General features: G+C 43.7%; 1 protein-coding gene across 1 annotated transcript; it reads left to right on the forward strand.

Moving 5' to 3' along the window:
• The first annotated feature begins 93 nt into the window (after positions 1-93).
• Positions 94-4726, forward strand: LOC105900601 (proteasome 20S subunit alpha 8). The gene is made up of 7 exons (XM_012827938.3): positions 94-367; positions 943-1069; positions 1155-1279; positions 1897-2019; positions 2246-2365; positions 2479-2541; positions 4475-4726. Exons 1-7 carry the CDS (start codon positions 266-268, stop codon positions 4568-4570), a joined length of 756 nt encoding a protein of 251 aa, XP_012683392.1. The 5' UTR covers positions 94-265; the 3' UTR covers positions 4571-4726.
• Positions 4727-22413: the final 17687 nt, after the last annotated feature.

Below are 22413 nucleotides of genomic sequence, written 5' to 3' on the forward strand. Positions count from 1 at the left end.
ATGTATTGTAATGTTTTGGAGACTTGTTCCTTTCTGTCATAGGCACCAAAACAAATACCTCCCCATTTCTGCTGACTGCTTGGTTTGTCCTAACCCAAGGTTCGAAGTTCATACGCTTGCGCAGTGTGGAGGAAGTGTGCAATTTGAAAAAAAGCTAACTGGTTAGCGCAAGTTGTAGTGCTAAATATTTTCAGTCAGCATCAGGCAGATACCGGTCTTTTACTAGCCTCTTTCACGTTGGTCAGTATTTGCGTGAGTGAACGCTATGTCAGCGAGATATGATAGAGCTATCACTGTATTTTCTCCGGATGGCCACCTCTTTCAAGTGGAGTACGCCCAAGAGGCTGTCAAGAAAGGATCCACAGCGGTGAGTCCAGCATCTGTATCCTAGCTAACTAACTTAGCCTAACTACTGATACGCTCATTAGATAGCTAGCTAAGTGTAGCGCTACCAACTGTTGTGTTACTAGCTAGCAATATTTGCATGGGTTATGGCAAAAAAGGTAAAATAATGTTATTTTGGGCGACCGACGTTATGGTCGTCATCAGTGTTAGCCTGGGTACATGGATGATGCGGTAACTTTATTCAACACATAACTGACTGCACGTTTACCAGTGCCATGTCACAGAACTGAACATTAACTGAACAAGCTAATGATAAGTTACGCGTTTACCATATTTAGAAGTATCCAACTAATATTATCATAGGAGAACAAGTTCACAACGATTGTTTTGATCCGGGGCGCATGCAGGGAAGCTATATAATCCTAGCTCTCTCCAGTATAACCAGTATCTCCAGTATAGCCTTCTGTTGTATAACTATAAATTGAGTGGCACCATTAATCTGAATCCATCACTATGCACAACTGTCTCCCAAAGTGATTTTAATGTTGTAACAACTATTTACCATTGGCAGTAAGTCACTGTACTGTTTGTTGATAGGTTGGCATAAGGGGTAAAGACATCGTCGTTCTGGGTGTGGAAAAAAAATCTGTGGCAAAATTGCAAGAGGAGAGGACAGTCCGCAAGATCTGTGTGCTGGATGAACATGTCTGCATGGCTTTTGCAGGTGAGAAATGATACAGAAAGTCACCAGAAAGTTCTGTTGTCAGTGTCAATGCTCACACATTCATCCATCACTTACCTGTCTCCAGGTCTGACTGCAGATGCACGCATTGTCATAAACAGGGCACGAGTGGAGTGTCAGAGTCACAGACTGACTGTGGAAGACCCTGTTACGGTGGAGTACATCACAAGATATATTGCCACCCTCAAACAGGTAAAGGCAAAAGTGGATTCACATCTCTTGATTAAGCTATTTGGTTGACCCTGAGTCGATTTTGTGTGTATGGGAATGTTTTGGTATGGTATTATTCCACTGATTAAATGAGATACGTTTTCAGGATATGATTTATTCTTTGAAGTAGTAGTGAGGGGCAGTGGAGAAACAGAGTTTGAATGTAAAAGACAGCACCGGACAAAAGTCCCACATCACTTCTCGCATACCCTTTAGCTAATAGGCGTAATTCAGGAAATATACAATGTCCACCACCTAATATAGTACAAGTTATGATGCACTACCCTTTTTTGCAATTTACCACCATTCCAGGTGCCCCAGTCTTCCAGTTCAACAGATTACAGACATGTAGCCTCCAGAAGCATTCACAAAAGTGTTACTGACAACATGTTACTTACCATATTTTTGTAGTAAACAACCTCGAAATTGGAAACATTAGAGCATTTTCTATTGAATAAAACATTTCAAAAGATAAAGTGGATGTCCTTAATATTGATACATTTGAGTTTTGTTGTGGATGATTTTTGAATTTAATGCATAATATGTACACGTTTCCTGCATAATTGCATATTTTCCAAATAATGAATGTCGTCTCTCAGCGTTACACTCAGAGCAATGGGCGTAGGCCATTTGGTATCTCTGCTTTGATTGTTGGCTTTGATTCCGATGGGACCCCCAGACTCTATCAGACGGACCCGTCAGGCACCTACCATGCTTGGAAGGTGAGTGTTCCAATACGGAAATCCAGACTTCAGTGGAGAAGCGGGCATATGGCGTGTTCCCCTTTGAAACACTTGCCACATGCTGTCCTCCCCTCTTTTAAACATGTTAACTAAGCTCTAGAAAGAATATGCTTGTTTGTGGATGTGAACACATATTAAACTTGTTATGCATACCTCAATTGGCACACTCCTTAGCACTATTTGGATATTTGCTTTGCCCATGCAGGCCAATGCCATTGGTCGTAGTGCAAAAACTGTGAGGGAATTCCTAGAGAAGAATTACACAGAGGAGGCTATTGCTGGTGACAACGAGGCCATCAAACTGGCTATTAAAGCATTACTGGAGGTAAGGACGGGAGTATTCAATGACTTTTGTGTATTTGTAGTTTTGTATATACAAAGCTAATTTAATTTGACACTTTAATTTTGAACTGATCATTCTGTTCCCTGTGTATAAAGGTGGTGCAGTCCGGTGGAAAGAACATTGAGCTGGCAATCATCAGGAGAAACCAACCACTGAAGGTACTGTTGACACAAACCTCAGCTGTTGTAGTGTGTGTGTGTGTGTGTGTGTGTGTGTGTGTGTGTGTGTGTGTGTGTGTGTGTGTGTGTGTGTGTGTGTGTGTGTGTGTGTGTGTGTGTGTGTGTGTGTGTGTGTGTCAAAAACTCAGATGAACTTAAGTTACATGGCTGTCTACCAAAAATGTGCCTCATCTCAAGTGTGATTAATAAATAAAAATTGTTCTGATGAACAAAATATAGTTCATCCAACTCCTTCTCCATAACCAGGGGTGCGTTTCAAGATTAACACCGAAAGTTCTTGGTGAACGACGGTGTTACGCTGGAGAGTTGGCTGAAATACCGACCTACTCACGACTGTGTCACAAATAGCCACTTTCGTCGTTGAAACCACTATAGCTCCAACAATGTTGTTAATGACGTAATGCAGAAGGTAGAGGGTAAAAATGAGTCCTACTCATTGACTAGAGCAGCTGATGGAGCGGCCTCATACTTGAGAGAATGAAGAACTATCTCATAATGAGTGTAAGAAGAGTTTTATTTTGTGTCCCAATATTTCATTAATTACAGCTGTCTGCACACGCCCCAGTTTCTCCAATGCGTCGTCACCGTGGTCCAAGGTTTCACTCAAGATGAATGATTAATTATTAATAAAAAATTGTATGATGAGTGAAATCCTCAGTTGGTGAGTCAATCTTGTCAAACTAACGCAATTAAAATGTTAACTATAGCAAATATCCAGGAACGAAGCTTCTAACGACTGGTTTCGAGCAGTCGTTCCAACCACCCAACTTTGCGACCATGTTTGCGATTGATTGTTAGAACTGCGTTTTCAAGAGACACCAAATCGCTGAATGACGGTTGTAGTGTAAGGATTGCGATGGTGGTTAGACAACTACACTTTCTAGAAATGCACCTCAGGGCAGAAAATAAGGCCTCTACTGTCTTCAACCAATCAAATCAGACACCTCCAATGTGCCAGTCAGATCAAACCAAAGTTTAGGTTTTTTTTTGGAACAAACAGCAAGGGCTTAGTATAAAAATTGAGATAGTTATGCACAAAATGGCCTCATCCCCTCTGGTCAATTATGGGAGTGGATCATTGAATTTGTGGGGCTGTTTTTTTCTCCAAAGGTCTTGGACAAATTGTTAGAGTAGATGATGCCATGACCCCCTACGTAATGCCAGCAGATATTAAGTATAAATCCCACTGCCTCTGCCAGAAATCTCAAACTAGGCCGTTGTTATCGGGTCATTGGATTTTCATTATAGGTTGCATGGTTTTGAATGTATTGTGCATAATATTTTGTTCATAAGTATCAAGGGTGTCAGTATCAGGCTGTGTTCACACTGCAGATTTTAAAATCCTAACCTTGAGTTACTGTCTGTGCTGTTATGTGAGAATGATCTGACAAGTTGTCTTTGTTCAATGAGTGCATGCATATCCTGGAATATCTGCATAGCGAATCTGCTTTAGTGTTGCATGCCTTCAGTCAGTGCAGTTGCTCTCGAGTTTAGCAAGCGTGCATGCATGGAGGACAGCCACGTGGTGGTCAACCATGAGAGCACCATTACTAATGCTTTGGTTTGCTATTCAGTTTTTATCATTTGGCAAAAACCATTGTACTGCATAGGCACCACGCTCCCTAAGTACTCTGATATGTTTAAAACATCTTTCAGTGTGGAGTTTATGTAGGTTTATGATTCTTTGTTCATCACAATAGGAAGTTACAATTTGCAGCTGAAAGGTTTTGTGTGCGAGTGTGTGTGTGTTCGTGCATGCATGCGTGTGTGTGTGCGCATCACAGTGTTGCTTGGGGGTGGAGGCAGCGCTGCAAGGGTGGAATTAGCTCCAAAAAGCAATTGGATCTAAATCTACATTGTTAGGCTGAATTTAATGAGGGTGTGACATTTTTTCCTTCTTTGCTGCGTGTAGATCTTGGAGGCGAGCGAGATTGAGACATTGGTGGCAGAGATTGAGAAAGAGAAAGAAGAGGAGGCAGAGAAGAAGAAACAGAAGAAGTCCTCTTGAAGCCCCTTTACTTCCTCTTGCTGACCTGATGTTTACATGAGTTTTTCCACAAGCATGGAAGTACCTTATTTATTTTTCATTATGTAATGGTTGTCACAGTCATAACAGTGAAGTTCTCAGCCTCTTTTGTGTAATAAAACACCCTTTCAACATGGACATATATGTGAGTTTTTTTGGGTGGAGGGGGGGGGAGTCTTGTTATTTTCTTTAAAAATACCACCTGGTTATCTGCAGAGTACAGGTGAAAGATCAGTAATATAGCATGTGGAGAATGGGCTGAGTTTCTACCAGCATTTGGTACATGAAGACTGTCCAAATGCTATTCTCGTTAATGACTTCCATCATGCAGGATTGTATACAGCACTTTAATATGAAAGCGGGTTAGACACTATATAAATGACTATAGATATGGTGGCAATAATAAAAGTATTGACCATTTAGTAATTGAGCAATAACCATGACTGAACAAAATCTAGATGAATAGTAAACCTTGTGATAGTTACTTCCTGTGGTGTTGGAAAGCAACAGAAACAAGTTTTGTAACTTTCTCTGGTATTATATAAATACACACATCAGCATTTCACCGCAGTAGGGGTAACAAGCCTCACCATCTTTTTCTCACCAACAACTCTTCTTTTTGATGAGCGTACCTCTCAGAGCAGGCCCCATGCTCCCTCAGTCATTTAAATCGAATTAGTGAAGGGCCCAGACGGTGTCTAATGGCAGTCCGGCGAGATGCCTGTCTTTTTCTTTCTTTCTTTCTGTTTTTTTTTTTGAAAGCCTTCTCCCTTTTATTTCATCCCAGATTTGCTTATCCAGCAAGCCACTGCTTCAAACTCTCAAAGACACAATTATGGCTGGTGGTACTGCAGCCATCCTTAATGGGATCCTGGCCTCGGACCCACCCGGGAAACTGCAAGGGCTTTAATCCTGAGCTCTTTGAAAAAAAGTTGTTCAGTGTGGCAGGCGCCTGGCGAACCCCCCCCCCCCCCCCCCCCCCGGAGACTCCCCCAGACTCTCACTAAAGACATAATGTTGAATGTGAAGTCCTTAATTTTAAGTTGGCTCCCGGAGCCAGGATTTCCTTAGTCGGTGACTGGAGCTGATTGCTGTGGATGCACAGGGACTACGAGTTAAGTTCTTGGTGACCTCTTACAGCTGCCGTTCGGCTTTTTCATTGTTTGTCATCGTCTTTACACAGCCCCTCAGGGCCTGTGTACTTCTCCCTGGCCAGGTTGCTGACCAGAGGCTGTAAACCCAGAGTGATCACCCATGCAATGTATTTTAAACCGTCGGAGCCTCTAGGTAAGATAAATGCTATTCAGAAGGAAAGAAGGACTGCCAATTCCCAACCAGCATTTCTAGGGTTGCTTTGGGTTTTTCCTGTGAAGACAAAAGAGTTCAGTTTCACACTCGACACTGTTCAAACGAGAAAATCGTTTTTGTCATAAAAATCAAATGTAGGCCTCTCCTTTGACTCCACCATTTATCTTGTCTACTCTGTTTCTTAAAAGATAAAAAAAAAAAGGAATGCCGAGGCTTGGATGCTTGTAAACTTTGAGAAGTTCAATCTGGATAATCCCCCCAGAAACAGAGGTTATCCGCTCCATCTCTGGCAGACGGAGAGAAGCTTATGTTTGGCTGGCTGTGGCCGGGTCACTGTTCTGAAGCGCTCGTGGGGGGGAGAGAGAGAGTTGCTGTTGCTCATAATCAGTTGTGATGCGCCGCGGGACACGCTCTATCTCAGCCATCGCACACTCAGCCTCGTCATTAATTCAGAAAATAATGGCTTCACCGGAGGTCATCGGCAGAGGAGCAAGGCCCGAGGAGATGTTCTCCCCCAAACAAGGAGATGCCAGACTGTGGGCTGTGTGTACACACACACACACACAGAGACACGTACACCAAACAAATTCAAAGGGACACAAATACATGCACACAACAAATGGAACTGCATTGAATGTGTAATCACCATGCCTACAGTATGTGTGGTTAGAACTCCATAACATCTGAGAGGATTAGTAAACCCACGGACAGTGGTAGTCCTCAGGAATTACAAAAGCACACGAGGGAGGTGTGAAATCTAATGGAGCTCCTACCGATAATAATTTATTTGGCGGTTGCATAGATACATTTCTGCTTCTTGTTTTATTATTGTTGTCACTGTGTGTCTTCTCATCCTTCAGAATAATCACGTCTATTTTGTGGGCGAAGTTAATCACAACCTCGTTCCTATTTTTCTTTTTAAAATTGGAGGGAAAGTAACAAATCTGTTTTTCTAAATGGCTTGCCACTGGCAATATTCCAAAAACTGCTACCTCTTGGGGATCTAAAATTATCTCTATCACCTCCTCCTCTCACAAAGAGCAACTTCAAGGGCACATCTCTCTCTCTTTCTCTCTCTCTCTCTCTCTCTCTCTCTCGCTCTCTTTCTCTTAAACACTCACACGCACACATATGCACATACCTGGTTATCCAAGATGGTGCCGCACCAGTGGTAGCCTGTTGCAGAACTGTAATTATTTCCCTCTGGGGATCAATAAAGTTTAAAGTTTAAATCTATCTCTATCTCTCTCTTTCTCTCTCTTTCTCATCTCTCTCTGTCTCTCTATCTCTTATCTCTTGCTCTCTTTCTCTCTCATCTCTCTCTGTCTCTCCATCTCTTATCTCTTGCTCTCTCTATCTCTCTCTTCCTCTCTCTCTCTCTCATCTCTCTCCTCTCTCTGTCTCTCCATCTCTTATCTCTTGCTCTCTCGCTTTCGCTCTACATACATACAAATTCTACATTTCGCTCTACATACAAATTCTACATACATACAAATTGAGGTGTATCTTTATTTGGAAAGAAGACAGACATATTGGTAAGGGTTACGTAAAATGGGAGACTGAACAGATCTTTAGAATTATGTTGCTTGTGTGTAGTGCACTCTTAGGCTGAGGAGGAAAGAATGAACCCCATCCTCTCGCCTCCCCCTCAGCCGTGGAGCTTCTTGTTCTCACTTGTGCCAGGAGGGGGCGACATTGCCCTAAACGTAGCTCATTGGTATCACTTACCATTCACTCTCACTGTTGTCCAGGGCATTGACAACCTGTGTCTGGAGAACACTGTGCAAACATGCACCGGGCTCTGACATGTTTTCTTCTCAGTGTGTGCTCTAACACTGAGCCTCAGAGACCCCCCGGAACACTCTGAATTCATCTCAAGGAGTCAGACGAATTCAAGCCACATCGAGAGACAGGGAGACAAGATGAAAGACGGAGAGAGAGAAAAAAAAAATCAACAGCATGGCTATGTCCTCAAGCCATGGCCAAGCTGTCAAAGTGCGTTGAGTCACAAGAGGCTCTGCTCTCGACCGACACTGTCCCCTTCTCTACCCATCACACGTCTACAAAGGTCTGCTCCATTATCTCACTCTATCTGATCCCCTGGCCACGCTGTCCAAACCGGAGTGGCAAAACACACATGTCAGTTAAGAGCCCTGTCCTGCTGCCTGTCCTGTACGCTGGCAGTTTATTTATGGCCCCACTGATCAAGGCGCAGTGAGGTACTCATTCTACAATGGTTAAGGTTGGGAGGAATGTAGATGGAGCTGGACCTGAAACAGTTGGCAAACTGTTCATAGGGAATGATTATGCCGGGAGCGATGGCTGGGTGGGTTCAACACTAATTGTATTTTTCTCCTTTTAACAACTGTTTTTTTGTGTATCATTCATATAATAAGAAAGAGTTGCATGAACATAAAAAAGATGTCCTTACTTATTTTTATTTACAGCCAGTCTTTTTTAGGAGATTTTGTCTTTGCTCATGGAGGTTTAAGATTTGTTTTGTTTTACTGGTTCAACTATGACAGGAAGTGATTGATGGGTCTCTAAATTGTACTCTACATAATGATATATATCCGAAATCATTTCACAGGAGGTCTGTATCTCTACCAGTTCTATGGTGTCAATAATCTTCAAGTAAAATGGTGACATTCTGTAATGGATATGAAAAATGGCATTCATAAGCTTTCTGGTAATTTGATTCTAGAAGTCTGTTGCTCCTCCAAGACTCACCGTTTACATAGTCAGAAGTCCAGAGGCATGGGTTTGAAATGATCTTCAGAAGCCGCTATTCTTTCTTTGAGAGAGAGCAAAAAGAGACTGTCTTCCTCAGCTAGAGCGAGGACGAGGCAAAAAAAAAAGAGAGAACGAGTTAGAGAAGCTAGACAGGGTTATGGAGGCCATAACCCATGATGCTTTGGGGCAGAGGCTTTAAGCCCCAGGGTTTGCTGCTCCCCCAGAGGCGGTGGCAGAAGCCAGTCACACACATCACATAGCATTACACAGGATGGGGTTACATGGAAATGTCAGCTGGCCATACAAGGAGGAACCAGCGGCCCATAGGATAATTCAATCGCCCAGGGGTTGTGCCATCGTGCATTCCCACGATTCCTTGCTTTCTTCCCACACCCTCATTTCATTGTTTTTCTCCCGTCTGTGATGTGCTATTTTTTATTTCTTTATTTCTTTATTTCTTTACTTATTTACTTATATGTTCATTAGTATGAGCTCTGAGACAATGATACTCAAAACCTCAAAAGCAACATGCATGTGTGTTAATTCATATTCTAATGTTGTGTCGAGAGATTAAGCTGCAAATTGCAGGTATCCACATGTTCAGCATACAAAATAACCTTCGTTGGTGTGTGTGTGTCTGTGTGTGTGTTCTGTGTAAAAGAGAGAGAACACGTGCATGTGTGCATGTTCACATCTGTGTGTGTACTTCATGTGGGTGTGTGTGTGTGTGTGTGCGTGTGTGTGCGTGTGTTGTCAATGTGCATGTAGATATGACTGTCTCTGACAGGACAGGGTATTTTGCCCACGGCAAGTGCTAACCCGCAAGCTAAAAAGTGACACATGAACACTCTTGACTTGTGTCATCAAATCTGCAAACACACACACACACACAAACACACACATACACACACACACACACACACATAAAGATACAAACTCAGACTTACAACAATCACTTTCTACACACCCACAGATTCTTTGCTTTCTCAAGTCACTAGCGGTGTTGTTTTTAGTTAAAGGCGATTGCCCTTTCGCTAATGTGAAATGGGCAAAGGCAGCAGAAGGGTTACATGTATTAGCCTGTTAAGTAGATAAACAAAGACACAGCTTGTCCTTGCTAAGCAGTTGCTTCTTTTTGAAGACTAAGGCAAGAAAAAAGAATGTTAGGAGAAACACTTTGATCAGTGGCATCAACAGTCTCTGCAAACTTGTTAAGCTGTATGTAAATTTGGGCTGATAGTGAAAAAAAAAGTTGCCAGAATGGCATGAATCCATTGTGCTGCGATGATCAAAATAAAAGAGGGCTTCATCCGCTGCAGGGCATGAAAGTCACAGACAAGAGATTTTTTTTCATTCTCTTTTTTTTTTATCCAAAGATGATGGGATGCAGAGAGGAACAGTAGGCAAGGAAAATGAAAGATACGACATGGCCTGGAAAGATCCTGCACCAAATTATTAAAATAAATTGAACATTCCAATACAGTGCAACCTATAACTACCGATTGTAGCTTTTTGACTTTGATGAAAACATTGGAGCGTATTTTCTATTCCCTCCTTAATGTGGAAATATCATTTTAGTTAGAAGTGCTCATGTGAATCTAATCACAATGAAATATCAAAATTCCTCACGCATATACAATATTTGTGTCTATCTCTGTGAACATTCATGTATAGAATATTATATCATTCTTGTAAATTGCTTTTGAATGACAGTGCTTTATCAACACAATGGGTTTATTTTCTTCCAACATATGGACCATCACCGTCCTCTATGTTAATGTCGGTAACATGACAGCAGCAATATGGTTAAACATATTTGTTGATTTTCTTGTTGTTGTCTTCAGTGAAAGCCATAGTTGTCTAACAAACAAACAACAAACAAGGCTGACTGCTGTCAGTTTTTTATTGCACAAACGACTCACTGCAACACACACGTGTTATATGTGGAGGTGACACAGGACACACACACACACACGCACACGCAGGCCTGAGGTTGCCGTGAATTCGTCTTCTGCCTTTAACCCATCCCGGATCGTCCCTCCTCCAGGATCCTCCAGGAGCAGTGGGCAGCTTCTCAGCGCCCGGGGACCAATTGAACCGTCCGTCTCGGTCAGGGACGGACAGGAGTGTTCTGTTCTTTTTGCATGTTTTTCTGTTGGGGTCTAGGCGTTAAAACTAACTGTAGGCCCACATGAGCACACCCCACCCTCAATAACTCATGATATTGTTTCAGTAACTTAACTGTAATGTGAAATGGAAGATTTTATGCCAATGACCATAAATGAATCGACAGACCTGGACCGCCATGACTCTGTGTAACTCTACTGCTTTTTAGGGATAATAGACCAAGTTAAGATAGAAGCTAAATGCTTCTGCCAAAAACTGGCTGTGTTCTTGTTTCCATGGAAATTCCCTTCAGGTTGAGCCCTCTGTGTTATGGTCGCCGGTGGCGACACAATCCTCGTTAGCCCCAAATATTTGACTGGTCCCTCCCCATCTCCAGCACCCCACACACAGGTGGACACCTGGCAACAGAACAACTGAAAAAGAAAGAGCTATTCTGTATCCCTCTCTTCTCTCCCGTCCTCCCTCTCCCCGTGGAGGTGACACCGTAAGATGAATTGGTGCTGTCACCGATGCTCTTGTTATCTGTCAGCTCTAAAAACAACAGAGAAAAGAGAGAAAGAGAGAGAGACACTGAAAAAAGGCACTGGTGAGATCAGTTTCAGAGGGCACCTGACAGACAGTACAGGGGAGATGATCACCACTTGAAAAAAAAAATCAAAATTCACACCTGCCACCACACACTCCTTCACATCATCACTCAACTTTGTGCAGTGGAACCCAGACTCAGCCACTTGATGACCCAACCCAATGCATCCACATTTCTCCAGGAAGCCCAGACACCTTTCTGAATAATACCGGAGCAGGCTTGGCTTTGGCAAAGCATAGATCAGAGGTGCCCGACCTGAAACAACAGGCAGCCAGCCCCCTTGCCCCCCTGCGGTGCTGTTCCTGCCCCAGTCCTCACCTGCAGACTGTCTCATATCCTTGGTGTGCCTCAACACACACAATGCAGAGGCAGATTGGCCTGTGGCACTGCACTCCAGCTGAGGGCCGCCTCTCCACAGAGGACACAAAGAGACCCAGGCACTGAAGGAAAGAGGAGGCAACGCCTGATAAAAGACGAGACACATGACTCCCACTGAAAAGACTGGAGATATCTGTGCCAAAGGTTCCCCACCCAGCTCACTGTAAATATTCACCGTAGACATCTCCTCACCTTGTGTGATGGCTTTGGCTCGATAGTTAGCACATAAATCATTTACCTTCAGTTTAGTCTGCAGAATGGGGGCAGTGTAAACTATTGCAATGGGAATTATATTGCATTATTCATCATCTGACTCATTGCCTATAAGTGATATTTATTATAGCAGAATTAAAAAAAAAAGTTTTGAGTTCCATAATTGATATACTGTATATACGTATACTGTTTTTGGTGTTGTTGGTTCCTGTTTTCAAAATGTCTAAGCTCTCTATGTATCTGCAGTACTTCCTGAATTTTGCAATAGGATTTCCAAGTGATCATTTTGAATATGAGGATAGATCTCAAGACTTTATCCTACTGTAAACTACACAGAATTAACCAAAATAGTTCACAGAGAAATGCCAGAACTCACCATGAATCACTCACAGGTGCTTTATTTGCAGACGTTCTTTCGTTTCAATTGTTCTGAAACTGGTACCGAAACAATGGGAACCGTATCTGGAAAGACTGGATAAGCATGGTGTCCACCAACCATCCAGGCAAGCCCTCTGGACCTAGGATAGAGGCGGGGCCCAGTATGAGACACCCAACCCTCCCACTGGTATACTGGACTGGCGTTAACCTGAGCCTAGCCTGCTCAGCCACGTGGACCAGTGGTTCAGAGCAGGCCCTGGGACTCACATGACTGCAGGTCCAGCTGTGAACCCCCTGGCAGAGCTGCCACTGACCTGCCTTGATGGAGGAAAGCCATACATTTGCTATCAGCTGCTACCATGAGGAACAATAACAGTTCTTCTGTCCTGGGATCATGCTGAGAGGGACACATTTGTAATTTGATTTTCCAGTGTCAACATTTGCTTTGGAACCATGTCCAGTTTTATTTTTTTATTATGCTGTTAATATCTACTGTTACTATGAACATAGTGCCTTAGGGCAAAAGACATTCCTCAGAGGCCTATCAGCCCATTACATTTACTGTAGTTCATGTTTCTGTTCTGTTCTGAGGTATTGGGTTGGCAAATAACTTGACTGTGCCAATTAGAAATTGATTGGATAAAATGATATCACTAGTTGATTTTGTCATTGTTGGCCATCCACTCAGCATTGGTTACACAAGTGAAAAAGTGGATGTTTCTGAAGCATAAGTCGTCATTCAATTTTGATGTGAGATAGTGGGGGCAAAATGAATCACAGGTCAAATGGTATAATTGCAAAACTCCATATTTACACACTATGAAATTGATCGTACATAATGTTCACAGAAGAACTCACTCCATACAACAGTATATTCACATGTATTAATTTAGCAGAGCATCCAGACCCAGAACAACATGTGTACACCATTCACCTTAGTGTTAGCATCTTGCTAAGTCAAGCTGCAGGCACACAGCAGTATGTAGATGACTTCTACCCTTGCATGCATCCCTAATCCCTTTTGTGTGCTAACTCAAAGGAATGGGGCTGTTGATATGACAGGGTCATATATCTCTTTGTCAAAGCAAGGTGTCTAAAAAAATCTACTAACTTTGTGCTCTCAGGCATCAGTATTCTTCAAATCTGTCTTTTTTTTTTACAAAGGACATTTGTCTGTGCTGTAGCTATGGTCTTTGTCCTGAGTTAGACCTTGCACTGAACATAGACTCGGAGAAAGTGCTTACTTTCACTGCTGTGGGCTATGGAGTGTATTAATGTAATGTCGACGATCTTTGAAGTTGTGACTTTATGAGACAAAAGCTAATTTCCTTCCCTTTGTTCATTATCGCCAGTGACTTCCAGCGGTGGGGGAAGCCCGCTGTGATAATTATTCTCTTTATGAGTTGCCTCCAAAGTGCATTATGGATTTTACCAAGAGCCCTTAATCCCAGGTAATAGCAAATGTTCCTCAAAATGTATCTTTCTCTCTGTCCATTTATTTGCATGCATGACTGAAGTGGAGTCTCAAAATGCCACTGTTTGAGCGTAATCAGGACATCATCTTGAGTTGCTCTGATGTATTAGTCTCTGGTGAACGTAATTTTCCATGTCCAACACCACAAAATAATGTGTTATCGTATCAGCTGTGCAGGGCTACTCTACTCCTGAGGACCTTCTCAGCTGAAAGCAGACTTTCTGCTTTCCGAAAGCTAGCTAGGTGAGGCTGGGAAAAAAATTCTACCTCCCTCCTTTCCGACTCAGCCTGCCTGCTTTGTTTGTGCACATTTTACTATGTGAGTAGCCCGAGGCAGTGGGGGGTCAAGGTTTGCCCTGCATACACACACCATTTCCCTGCGTGCAGTGCCTGAGGGAGGAGCACTCTGGGCCCAAGGCAAGGGCAAGCCCAGGCAGCACACACAACATGGCTGCCACCTCCAAATGCAAAAACAGGAGACAGACTGCGGTGACTTTCCTTTTTCTTTTCGTTCTCAGTCTTTCTTTGTTTTTCTCTCTATTTTTGGTTTTTCTCTTTCTTTCTTTCTTTCTTCTTCTTTCCTATACGGCATACACATACACACACACACACACACACACACACACACACACACACACATACACATACACACACACACACACAGAGGCACACACACACACACACACACACACAAACATACACACAAACATACACACACACACACACACACACACACACACTCACACACACACTTAGTCTCCCTTCCTGCCCCGATTTGTATCTCTTAGTCCTTTCCAATTGCATCGCTTAGCATGGTTTCATGTAGAGGGTAAGTTATATATTTCTATTAGGGCCAGGCAACAAAAGGCATGCTCATTTGTCTCCCCTCTCTATGACTGCTAATGCTGTGAGTCTGATCCTGACCCTGGCTTGGAGGTAGTGCTGGATTTTTAGTTGTAAATGGAAAAAGCCTCAGGGCCTTTTCATTTTCTGGGCCCAGCCGTTCCCTTCATGGTGTCAGAGCCCTTGTGCTCACAGAGTTCATGTTTAGCCCCGGGAGTTCTTTTTATTTTGTTTTATCTCATAGCTTAGTCTAGTTGTTGCCTCGACTCCCACAGGACTCCTGCATAGCAACAGCCGAGATCAACAAAATAAGTTTGTTTGCGTTGGCTGCGCCCGCATGTTGTCGACTCCTCCATTTCTCAGTCTCCATTTCCTGTCTCTCCTTGCCCAGGGGAGAGGGAGACCTCTAATTGGAGCTTGTTCTAATTGAGCCTAATACTGGAGCGAACCAGAGTCGAACCCTCTGGCTAATGTAGGATAGAAGCAAACCTAAGCACCAAAAGTTGGCCTCTCTTTCTCTCTCTCTCTCTCTCTCTCTCTTGCTCTCTCTCTTTCTCTTTCTCTCACACACACACACTTTCACTCTTACTTTTTCCTTCTCTCTCTTTCTCTCTCTCTCTCTCTCTCTCTCTCTCTCTCTCTCTCTCTCTCACACACACACACACTTTCACTCTTACTTTTCCCTTCTCTCTCTCTCTCTCTTTATTTTGTTATGTGTGTGGACATTTGTGCAGGGGTTGTGTGTGTGTGTGCATGTGTGTATCTCTGTACATATATGCCCTCCCTCCTCAGCTGAATGTTCTAAGGTGCCACTGCCTATGACCATTTGTTGAAGGCTCAAAGCCTTGATCTGGTCAGCAAACAGGCCACATTTTTTGCATCAAATGGGCCTCTTGTACGGTTGCATTGTTCAGCCCTCGGTTTGTTTTGTCAGTGTCCACAGGGCACTATACTTCAATATACATTAAATGCATAAATTGCCTACATGAAAAAAAGCTTGCCCAAACAGATGGATTTCTAAACACATTCCCTTCGCCTCACGCTCCTTTCATACCAAGAGAGGAACACAGAAAGAGTAGATATAAAATGAAACTCGGTGAACAGATGCTGCAGTTTGGACGGCCACAGATGCTACAAAGAGATGGAAATGGAGCAGTGTTCTGTGCCAGCGGGTGAGAGCGGGAATGACTATTCCATCCCCTCCAGCTAGGGCTGCGAAAACGAGGTGGAGGAGAGTATCTACTTTCTCCGTTTTAATAATGTGAATGTCTCTCTTAGGTCTGAAATAAAGATGGATCGGCCTGTATGTGTGAGGAGTGGCCATGCGCATCGATTCAAATCGTTCGTGTGGGCTTTTCCCCCACTGCTTGCATCTCACTCTCAACAGTGTTATTCACCTTTTCAATTATTTACTGCATCCATGATGAAATGCACTGTACTTGAATGTATCTGAATACCTTCTCAGACCCCAAGCAATGTTGTATATTAGTATTTGTAAATAGAGAAACACTGTATACAGTCAACCCCTTTGTTTTGTATGGTTCGGTATATATACATATATATATTGTCATTTTCAGCAGTAATTGGTGTTTTTTAATTAGTATATACATGCTGTTTAGAACCAAATGGCTTGAAAACTGAAACAGGGGAATCCATTTGGGCTGGGATTTCGCAATGACACTCTGAGCTCTTACAATTTCTAAGTCTCCATTTCGTCATACGTTCGGCTACTCCCAAGGAAAAGTACCCCCCAACCCCCACCCTCGGTTTTGTGTTGCCATTCTTTTGAGTTGCCCTGAAGGTCCAATGGCAGTTTGGCCTCAAGGCATCTACCGATGGACTGACAAAGGAATATGCGGTGGGCTGGAACACATACACCCTTATTTTGTGTTCTGTCTGAAAGAAAGAGGGCACACACAACGGCCCCAGGGGCAACGCTCCCTGCTTAAGCTCGGAGCCTGGGGGGAGAGGCCTGGAGGCAAGGCCTGGATCAAGCAGTGCCCGGAGCATGGAAAGACCTGAAAACAAAGATAGAGTTGAGCCTTTGTGCTTGTTGTTTTGTGTGCATTTCAAAGACTGCGATGGCTGCCAAATGGGTAAATGTAAACATGCAATGCTAAGCTTAATGTTTGGGTTGGATTGTTAAGGATTCGTTAAGAAGGAGTGTTGTCATTTCTCAAATCAAGGTTTGTACTGTAATGTGATGCATGTTAGGTAAGTTTAAATATAAGCAGCAATGCTGATATAAAGTATTAATGTGCCCTCTCCCCCACCCCCCTCAATATTTTCACAATCTTACTGTTCTGGCCAAAGTCTGACGAGCAAACCCCTTTAGGGCTTCTCCCTCACACTTATCACCCAAACCCATGCTCCTCACATTGCCTCGCTCCTTCATGGCTTGACAGGGTTTATATGTGTTGTTAGTACCAAACACACACAATCACAGATACACACACACACACACACATACACACACACACACATACACACACATACACACACACACACAAATACACACACACACACACATACACACACATACACACACACACATACACACACACACACACACAAATACACAGATACACAGATATGTGAAAACACATGCAGCACACACACACACACACGCGTATGGCAAGCCCGGAGTGCCAGCGTGCACAGTTTTGTGGCGAGGGGTTTTCACCCTTTGGATCCCCTCCATGCTCTAAGAGGTGAGAGGGCGATGATAATTGAACTCTTTCTCTCTGGCACTTCTAACAAATGTATTGAAAAGAGAGAATCGAAACAACCATTAATGAGATTTCACGCCCGGGGCCACGCTTGCAGTCACCATTCTTCTTATTATTTTTTTTAATCAAACGTATTACTATGTTTACTTTCAAATATTCTCTCTCTCTCTCCCTCTCGCCCCCTTCCCTCTCTCTCTCTCCCTCCCTTCCTCTATCTCTCTCCATCCATCCATCCCTCCCTCCTTGCCTGTTTATTATTCGTTCATGGTGTGTAATCCCCAGAAGCAAAATCTGTGCGTTGATTGCATGATGGATGACTTCTTGGTGGGGCAACAACGTTTCGGCTTCAAATCTGCGAACCAAGCTTCAGTGAACTTACAAAGGCAAATGGAATGGGCTGAGAAACAAAGACAGCTTGGCTCTGGAACACGCAGAGCGAGTATCACCTACGCAGAGCGATAGCGAAAGTTTTTTTGTTTTTTTTTCCGTCGTTGCCAAACGCACTACCTCGCGGGCAGTACTTTTCAGTTACTGCCTCCTCAGCCTTGTTTATTCATTTATTGCCTTGTTGTCCGTCTGTGCATATAAAACAGAGTGCTGATGGGGAACATGACCTGCTCTGGGGAGGCTGTGTGAGTGTAGGAGTGGCTGTCGCTGGGAGAGGGTAGGAGGGGGGACGGCAGGGGCAGGGGCAGGGTGTGGGGGGTGTGCGGTGAGTTCTCCCCCCCCAGGGATATGCCCTCATTTAGGCCACTGCGCCCTCAGGCGTTTTTCCATCGCTCTGAGTGGGGCTGACCTCCTATTCAACCCTGAGCTGGCCACCGCACACATACACACACACACACACGCACACACACACACATAGACATGCACACACACACAGAACTACTGAGCTGTCCCTCTGTCACTCCTCACGCTTTTCATAGGCTGATCATGTGACCCACATAGCCCATCATGTTCACCTATCCTGCTCTCATCATTTACAGAGAGTATCGAGGTCGTTCGCCTTATTATAGGGGGAACACTACAGTAAGCTAAACACTGACAGGAAGTTTTCAGGCCCTGGGTAGCCTTCCATTAGACTAGGAAGTCTTCCAGTAGACTGTCCAGTAGTGTATGTGACAGCAGTAGGGTGAGGGGTTGGTATTCATGTCCATCATCATGTTCAATAAGGGAGTAACCTCTTCCTCATTGGACACACATCCTTGTGGCTCTTTCCACTTTTCAAAATCCCATCAACACGTTTTCCATAAATTACAAGTGTGATGGACCTGAGCCACTCCTGTTCAAAATAATTGAAGAATGTCCTTTTCTGCTGTCCTTTCAGCTCCCCAGGCCTTTCGCAAGGTCACACCAAAATACCCATATGGTTACCTCAGAAGGAGAGATAGTAGTAGACAACGGACACGGTCTGTTCAGTGTTTGAGAGTAGAGTTCCCCACGTCGCCAGAGCACCATCTGTACAGACATCCCTCATCTCTGTCTACCTCAATGACTGATAGATTTATGATGACTGATGTATGAATCATGGTGACTTTACATGCTGACTTTACTACCTGCCTGGTATACATGTTATACCCTTTTTCACTGCCAGTCAGTCACTTCCTGAGCTTAGCTTAGGGGTGGCTCCCTGTGCAGGCCTGAACGCTGAAATAAACTTTAAAATGCTGATTTCATCTCCCTGGTCCTTCTTCAAGTGTTGGGCGTTTGACTAAGAATCCATCGCGAGTTAGTGTCCCAGTTAATGTAAAACATTTATACACCCTTATTGCATTTGTAAAATATATTCTTTTTTAAATTAAATTAGAGCTAGATCAACGTATTCATTCTGCCAAATAATAAACCCAGACTGTGACACAACCATACTGAGTGTAAATTGGTTTCGACGTCAACAGGCTTCGAGATCATAATCAGCACTAACTACTTAATAAAGCAGGATATTTCTGCCGGCCCTAGACCCACCCTTTTCCCTGAGTGCTCTATCCATTTCTTTTCTTACAAAAAAGAATAAGTGATGTCATTAGATTGACTATCATGTTACCTGTTTAATTGTCTGCCTGGTTGCTCTGATACAGGGTGTGGCTCAGCTTCCCCTCAGGCTGAACAGAGCAAGGAGCATGGCGCAAAAGAACCACCTTTGTTCAAACTATTTTTGTCGACCAGTATTTCTGTCAGGTCACAGACTCTGAATTACTCAATTTAAAGAAGTTTAAAAAAAAACTTGTGCTGGACCACTGGTGTTTCTAAATGTCCTGTTTCAGTGGATAGTAGATGGCATTGTGACTCAGACTGAAGAACTTAGACTGGACTACTTGTTAAATGCCAGATTTGTAAAGTTGTGAGCAAAACAATTACACTTGCGTGATGTATATTAATGACACGATGTAGGACATGACATCATTTGATGTTGGTCGGAGGCACTGAAATGTGGCTAGTTCCTTAAGAGCAGAAAACTTGGGTTATTTCAGGTTTAACTCCCACAAGATCCACAGCCACACTTGACCACAATGTTTCCCCATCAATCAAAAAAACCATGCACTCCTCCTGGTGTTGTATGCCTGAGGTCTCTGAATATTGAATGTAATCAATATGTCTTAATTGAAGCTTCAAACATGATTTGTGGTTCATCACATTCATATATTCTTTTAATGCCCTTAGCCTGAAAAGCTGTCAGCATTGTTAGCATTCAATAATGAACATTTGCTCAACCCCCCCCCCCAAAGCTACCCCCAGCACTCATACTGATGACCAGAAGTCATGGCGTGACCGGCTAGCATCTAGCGAGCAAGGCAGCCTTTCTAGGTTTTGATAACACCCAAGGCTTTGTGAAAGTGTGTGTGTGTGTGTTTATGCTTACATCTGTGTTTTGTTGTAGGTGTTGGTATGTGTGTGTCTGTGTGTATGTGCATGCATTTGTGAACCATTTTTGTTTCTGACCAGTGACCAGCTGTATGTGTGTGCCCAGTGAGCACAGAGTAAAAGACAGCGGGCAGCAGCAGGGAATGACCTGTCAGGCACTCCCATCACATGTCCTGTCGCGACTCATCGCCACACACAAGGCCTGATGGGATATGCCTCCGAGGGGTGGAAGGCAGGCCAGCGACAAGATGACATCCAGACATAGACAAGCAGAGAGAGGGAGAGAGAAGGAGAGAGAGAGAAAAAAAAGAGAGAGAGAGAGAGAGAAAGAGAGAGAGATACTCACACATTAAAAACAAAACCAGCAATACAACTACCTCAAAAGAGGGGGAGTGAAACTTCCAGTGGTATATGAACACACTGGACCAAAACACATCAGCCAAGGGATTTTACATAGACAATAAAGCACTTCTTCTGGGTGTGCTCACCCACCATCCTCTATGCCCCCCCCCCCCCTCACACACACACACACACACACACACACACACACACACACACACACACACACACACACACACACTCACACACACACACACACACACACACACACTCACACACACAGACATGTCAATGAGCACCCAGTTACAAAAGCATTAACAGCTTCAATTCCATATTCACATATTTATATGGCACCATTAACAATAAACATTGTCTCATGGTGCTTTACTGAAGTGAGTTGGACTGAAGGCTGGAAGGGAATTTTAATAGCATAATAATGTTTTTTTTCTGTCTTACCGATACTTGCTCCTATTCAGACAGCCACTGACATAATTTATACTGTACCCAATCTGATCATATGAACGGATAATAATCACATGATCAATGAACTATCCTTTACTCCCACCACCCTCCTCTCTCTCTCTCTACACACACACACACACACACACAAACACACACACACACACACACACACACACACACACACACACACACACACACACACACACACACACACACACACACACACACACTATCACAAAATCAAACACAGATGAATGCACACACACACACACACATACACATACATGCAGTGGGTGAAACGTAATATGCACACATGCATGGCCTGAATCCAGTGATCCAGTGAGTCCCTGTGCCGCAAACGTGCCACATATGCCTCCACAGGGGGGGGGGGAGTAAAGGCATAACGTCTGCCCGCTGCACACAGTGCATATGCTGTCGCGTGTGGGTAAACGCACTGCCACGCTTGGTTACATACGACTGCAGGCCCGCACTGGAAACACACACTCCTCTTTTCATGGCTGCCGCTTAATTGAAACATTCATTGTTTCATGGTCGTGTTCAGTTCATGCGACACAACACGCTGTGGCGTCACAAAGCGGATTCACTGCACAGATTCAAAGCTTTGGGATGAATATTTCGACGACCGATGGGATGCAGTCACGCCATCTTGCTAATCCAATTCTGTCCACAGTGTGTTTTACAGTTTGAGTTGCACTCGTGATGTTACTAAATCATTTCCTCATGATTACTAGATGCAATGCAAATTTACAAATTGTCTCTCTGTCTCTTCGTTGGTCGTTTTTTTTTTTTTTTTTTGCATCCCAACCTTCATCGTTTTGTTTTTCACAGGGGTGGATTACTAGAACAAAATGCGCTAATGTTAAATATTCTGTATTGGTTTAGTGTAATTCTTTCCTAATTCTTGGTTTATTCAATTTCATCTCCTTGAGGCTGGTGGGTATGGTAATGAGGCCTGATTTTCTATTTTTTATTTTTTTTTGCCTGTGTAAATTGCAGCTATCACCTGGAGCCTTTTGAACAAGATTACCCAGATGGCCTAGCGTCATGCGCCTGAAGTTTTATTTTCCCTCTCTCCCCTGCCTTCCCCTCTTGGCTGCGGGGGGACTGGAGGAGAGGAGAGGAGCGGGGCGGGGCGGGGAGGGGAGGCCTCCTGAAGGCTGAGGGGGTGCCTCCGAGGCGGCAGCTGTGGCGAAAGGAGACCTGGGGAGAAAGAAAGAAGGGGAAAGAAAACGGGGAGGTGAGAGACGGGAGGGGGAATTAAACCTGCAACCCACCCCCACCCCCTTTTCAACCACCTCCTTTTACCTCTCTCCTAACCCCAAACACACACACACACACACACACACACACACACAGATTTACACAAACACATGCA

This window comes from Clupea harengus, chromosome 25, assembly GCF_900700415.2.
Source record: "Clupea harengus chromosome 25, Ch_v2.0.2, whole genome shotgun sequence".
NCBI classification, from domain to species: Eukaryota; Metazoa; Chordata; class Actinopteri; order Clupeiformes; family Clupeidae; genus Clupea; species Clupea harengus.

Coding starts and splice junctions, on each gene's coding strand:
- LOC105900601 (XM_012827938.3), top strand. CDS start 266: ATGTCAGCGAGATATGATAGAGCTATCACTGTATTTTCTCCGGATGGC. Junction 368..942: donor TCAAGAAAGGATCCACAGCG/GTGAGTCCAGCA, acceptor GTTTGTTGATAG/GTTGGCATAAGGGGTAAAGA. Junction 2,542..4,474: donor GGAGAAACCAACCACTGAAG/GTACTGTTGACA, acceptor TGCTGCGTGTAG/ATCTTGGAGGCGAGCGAGAT.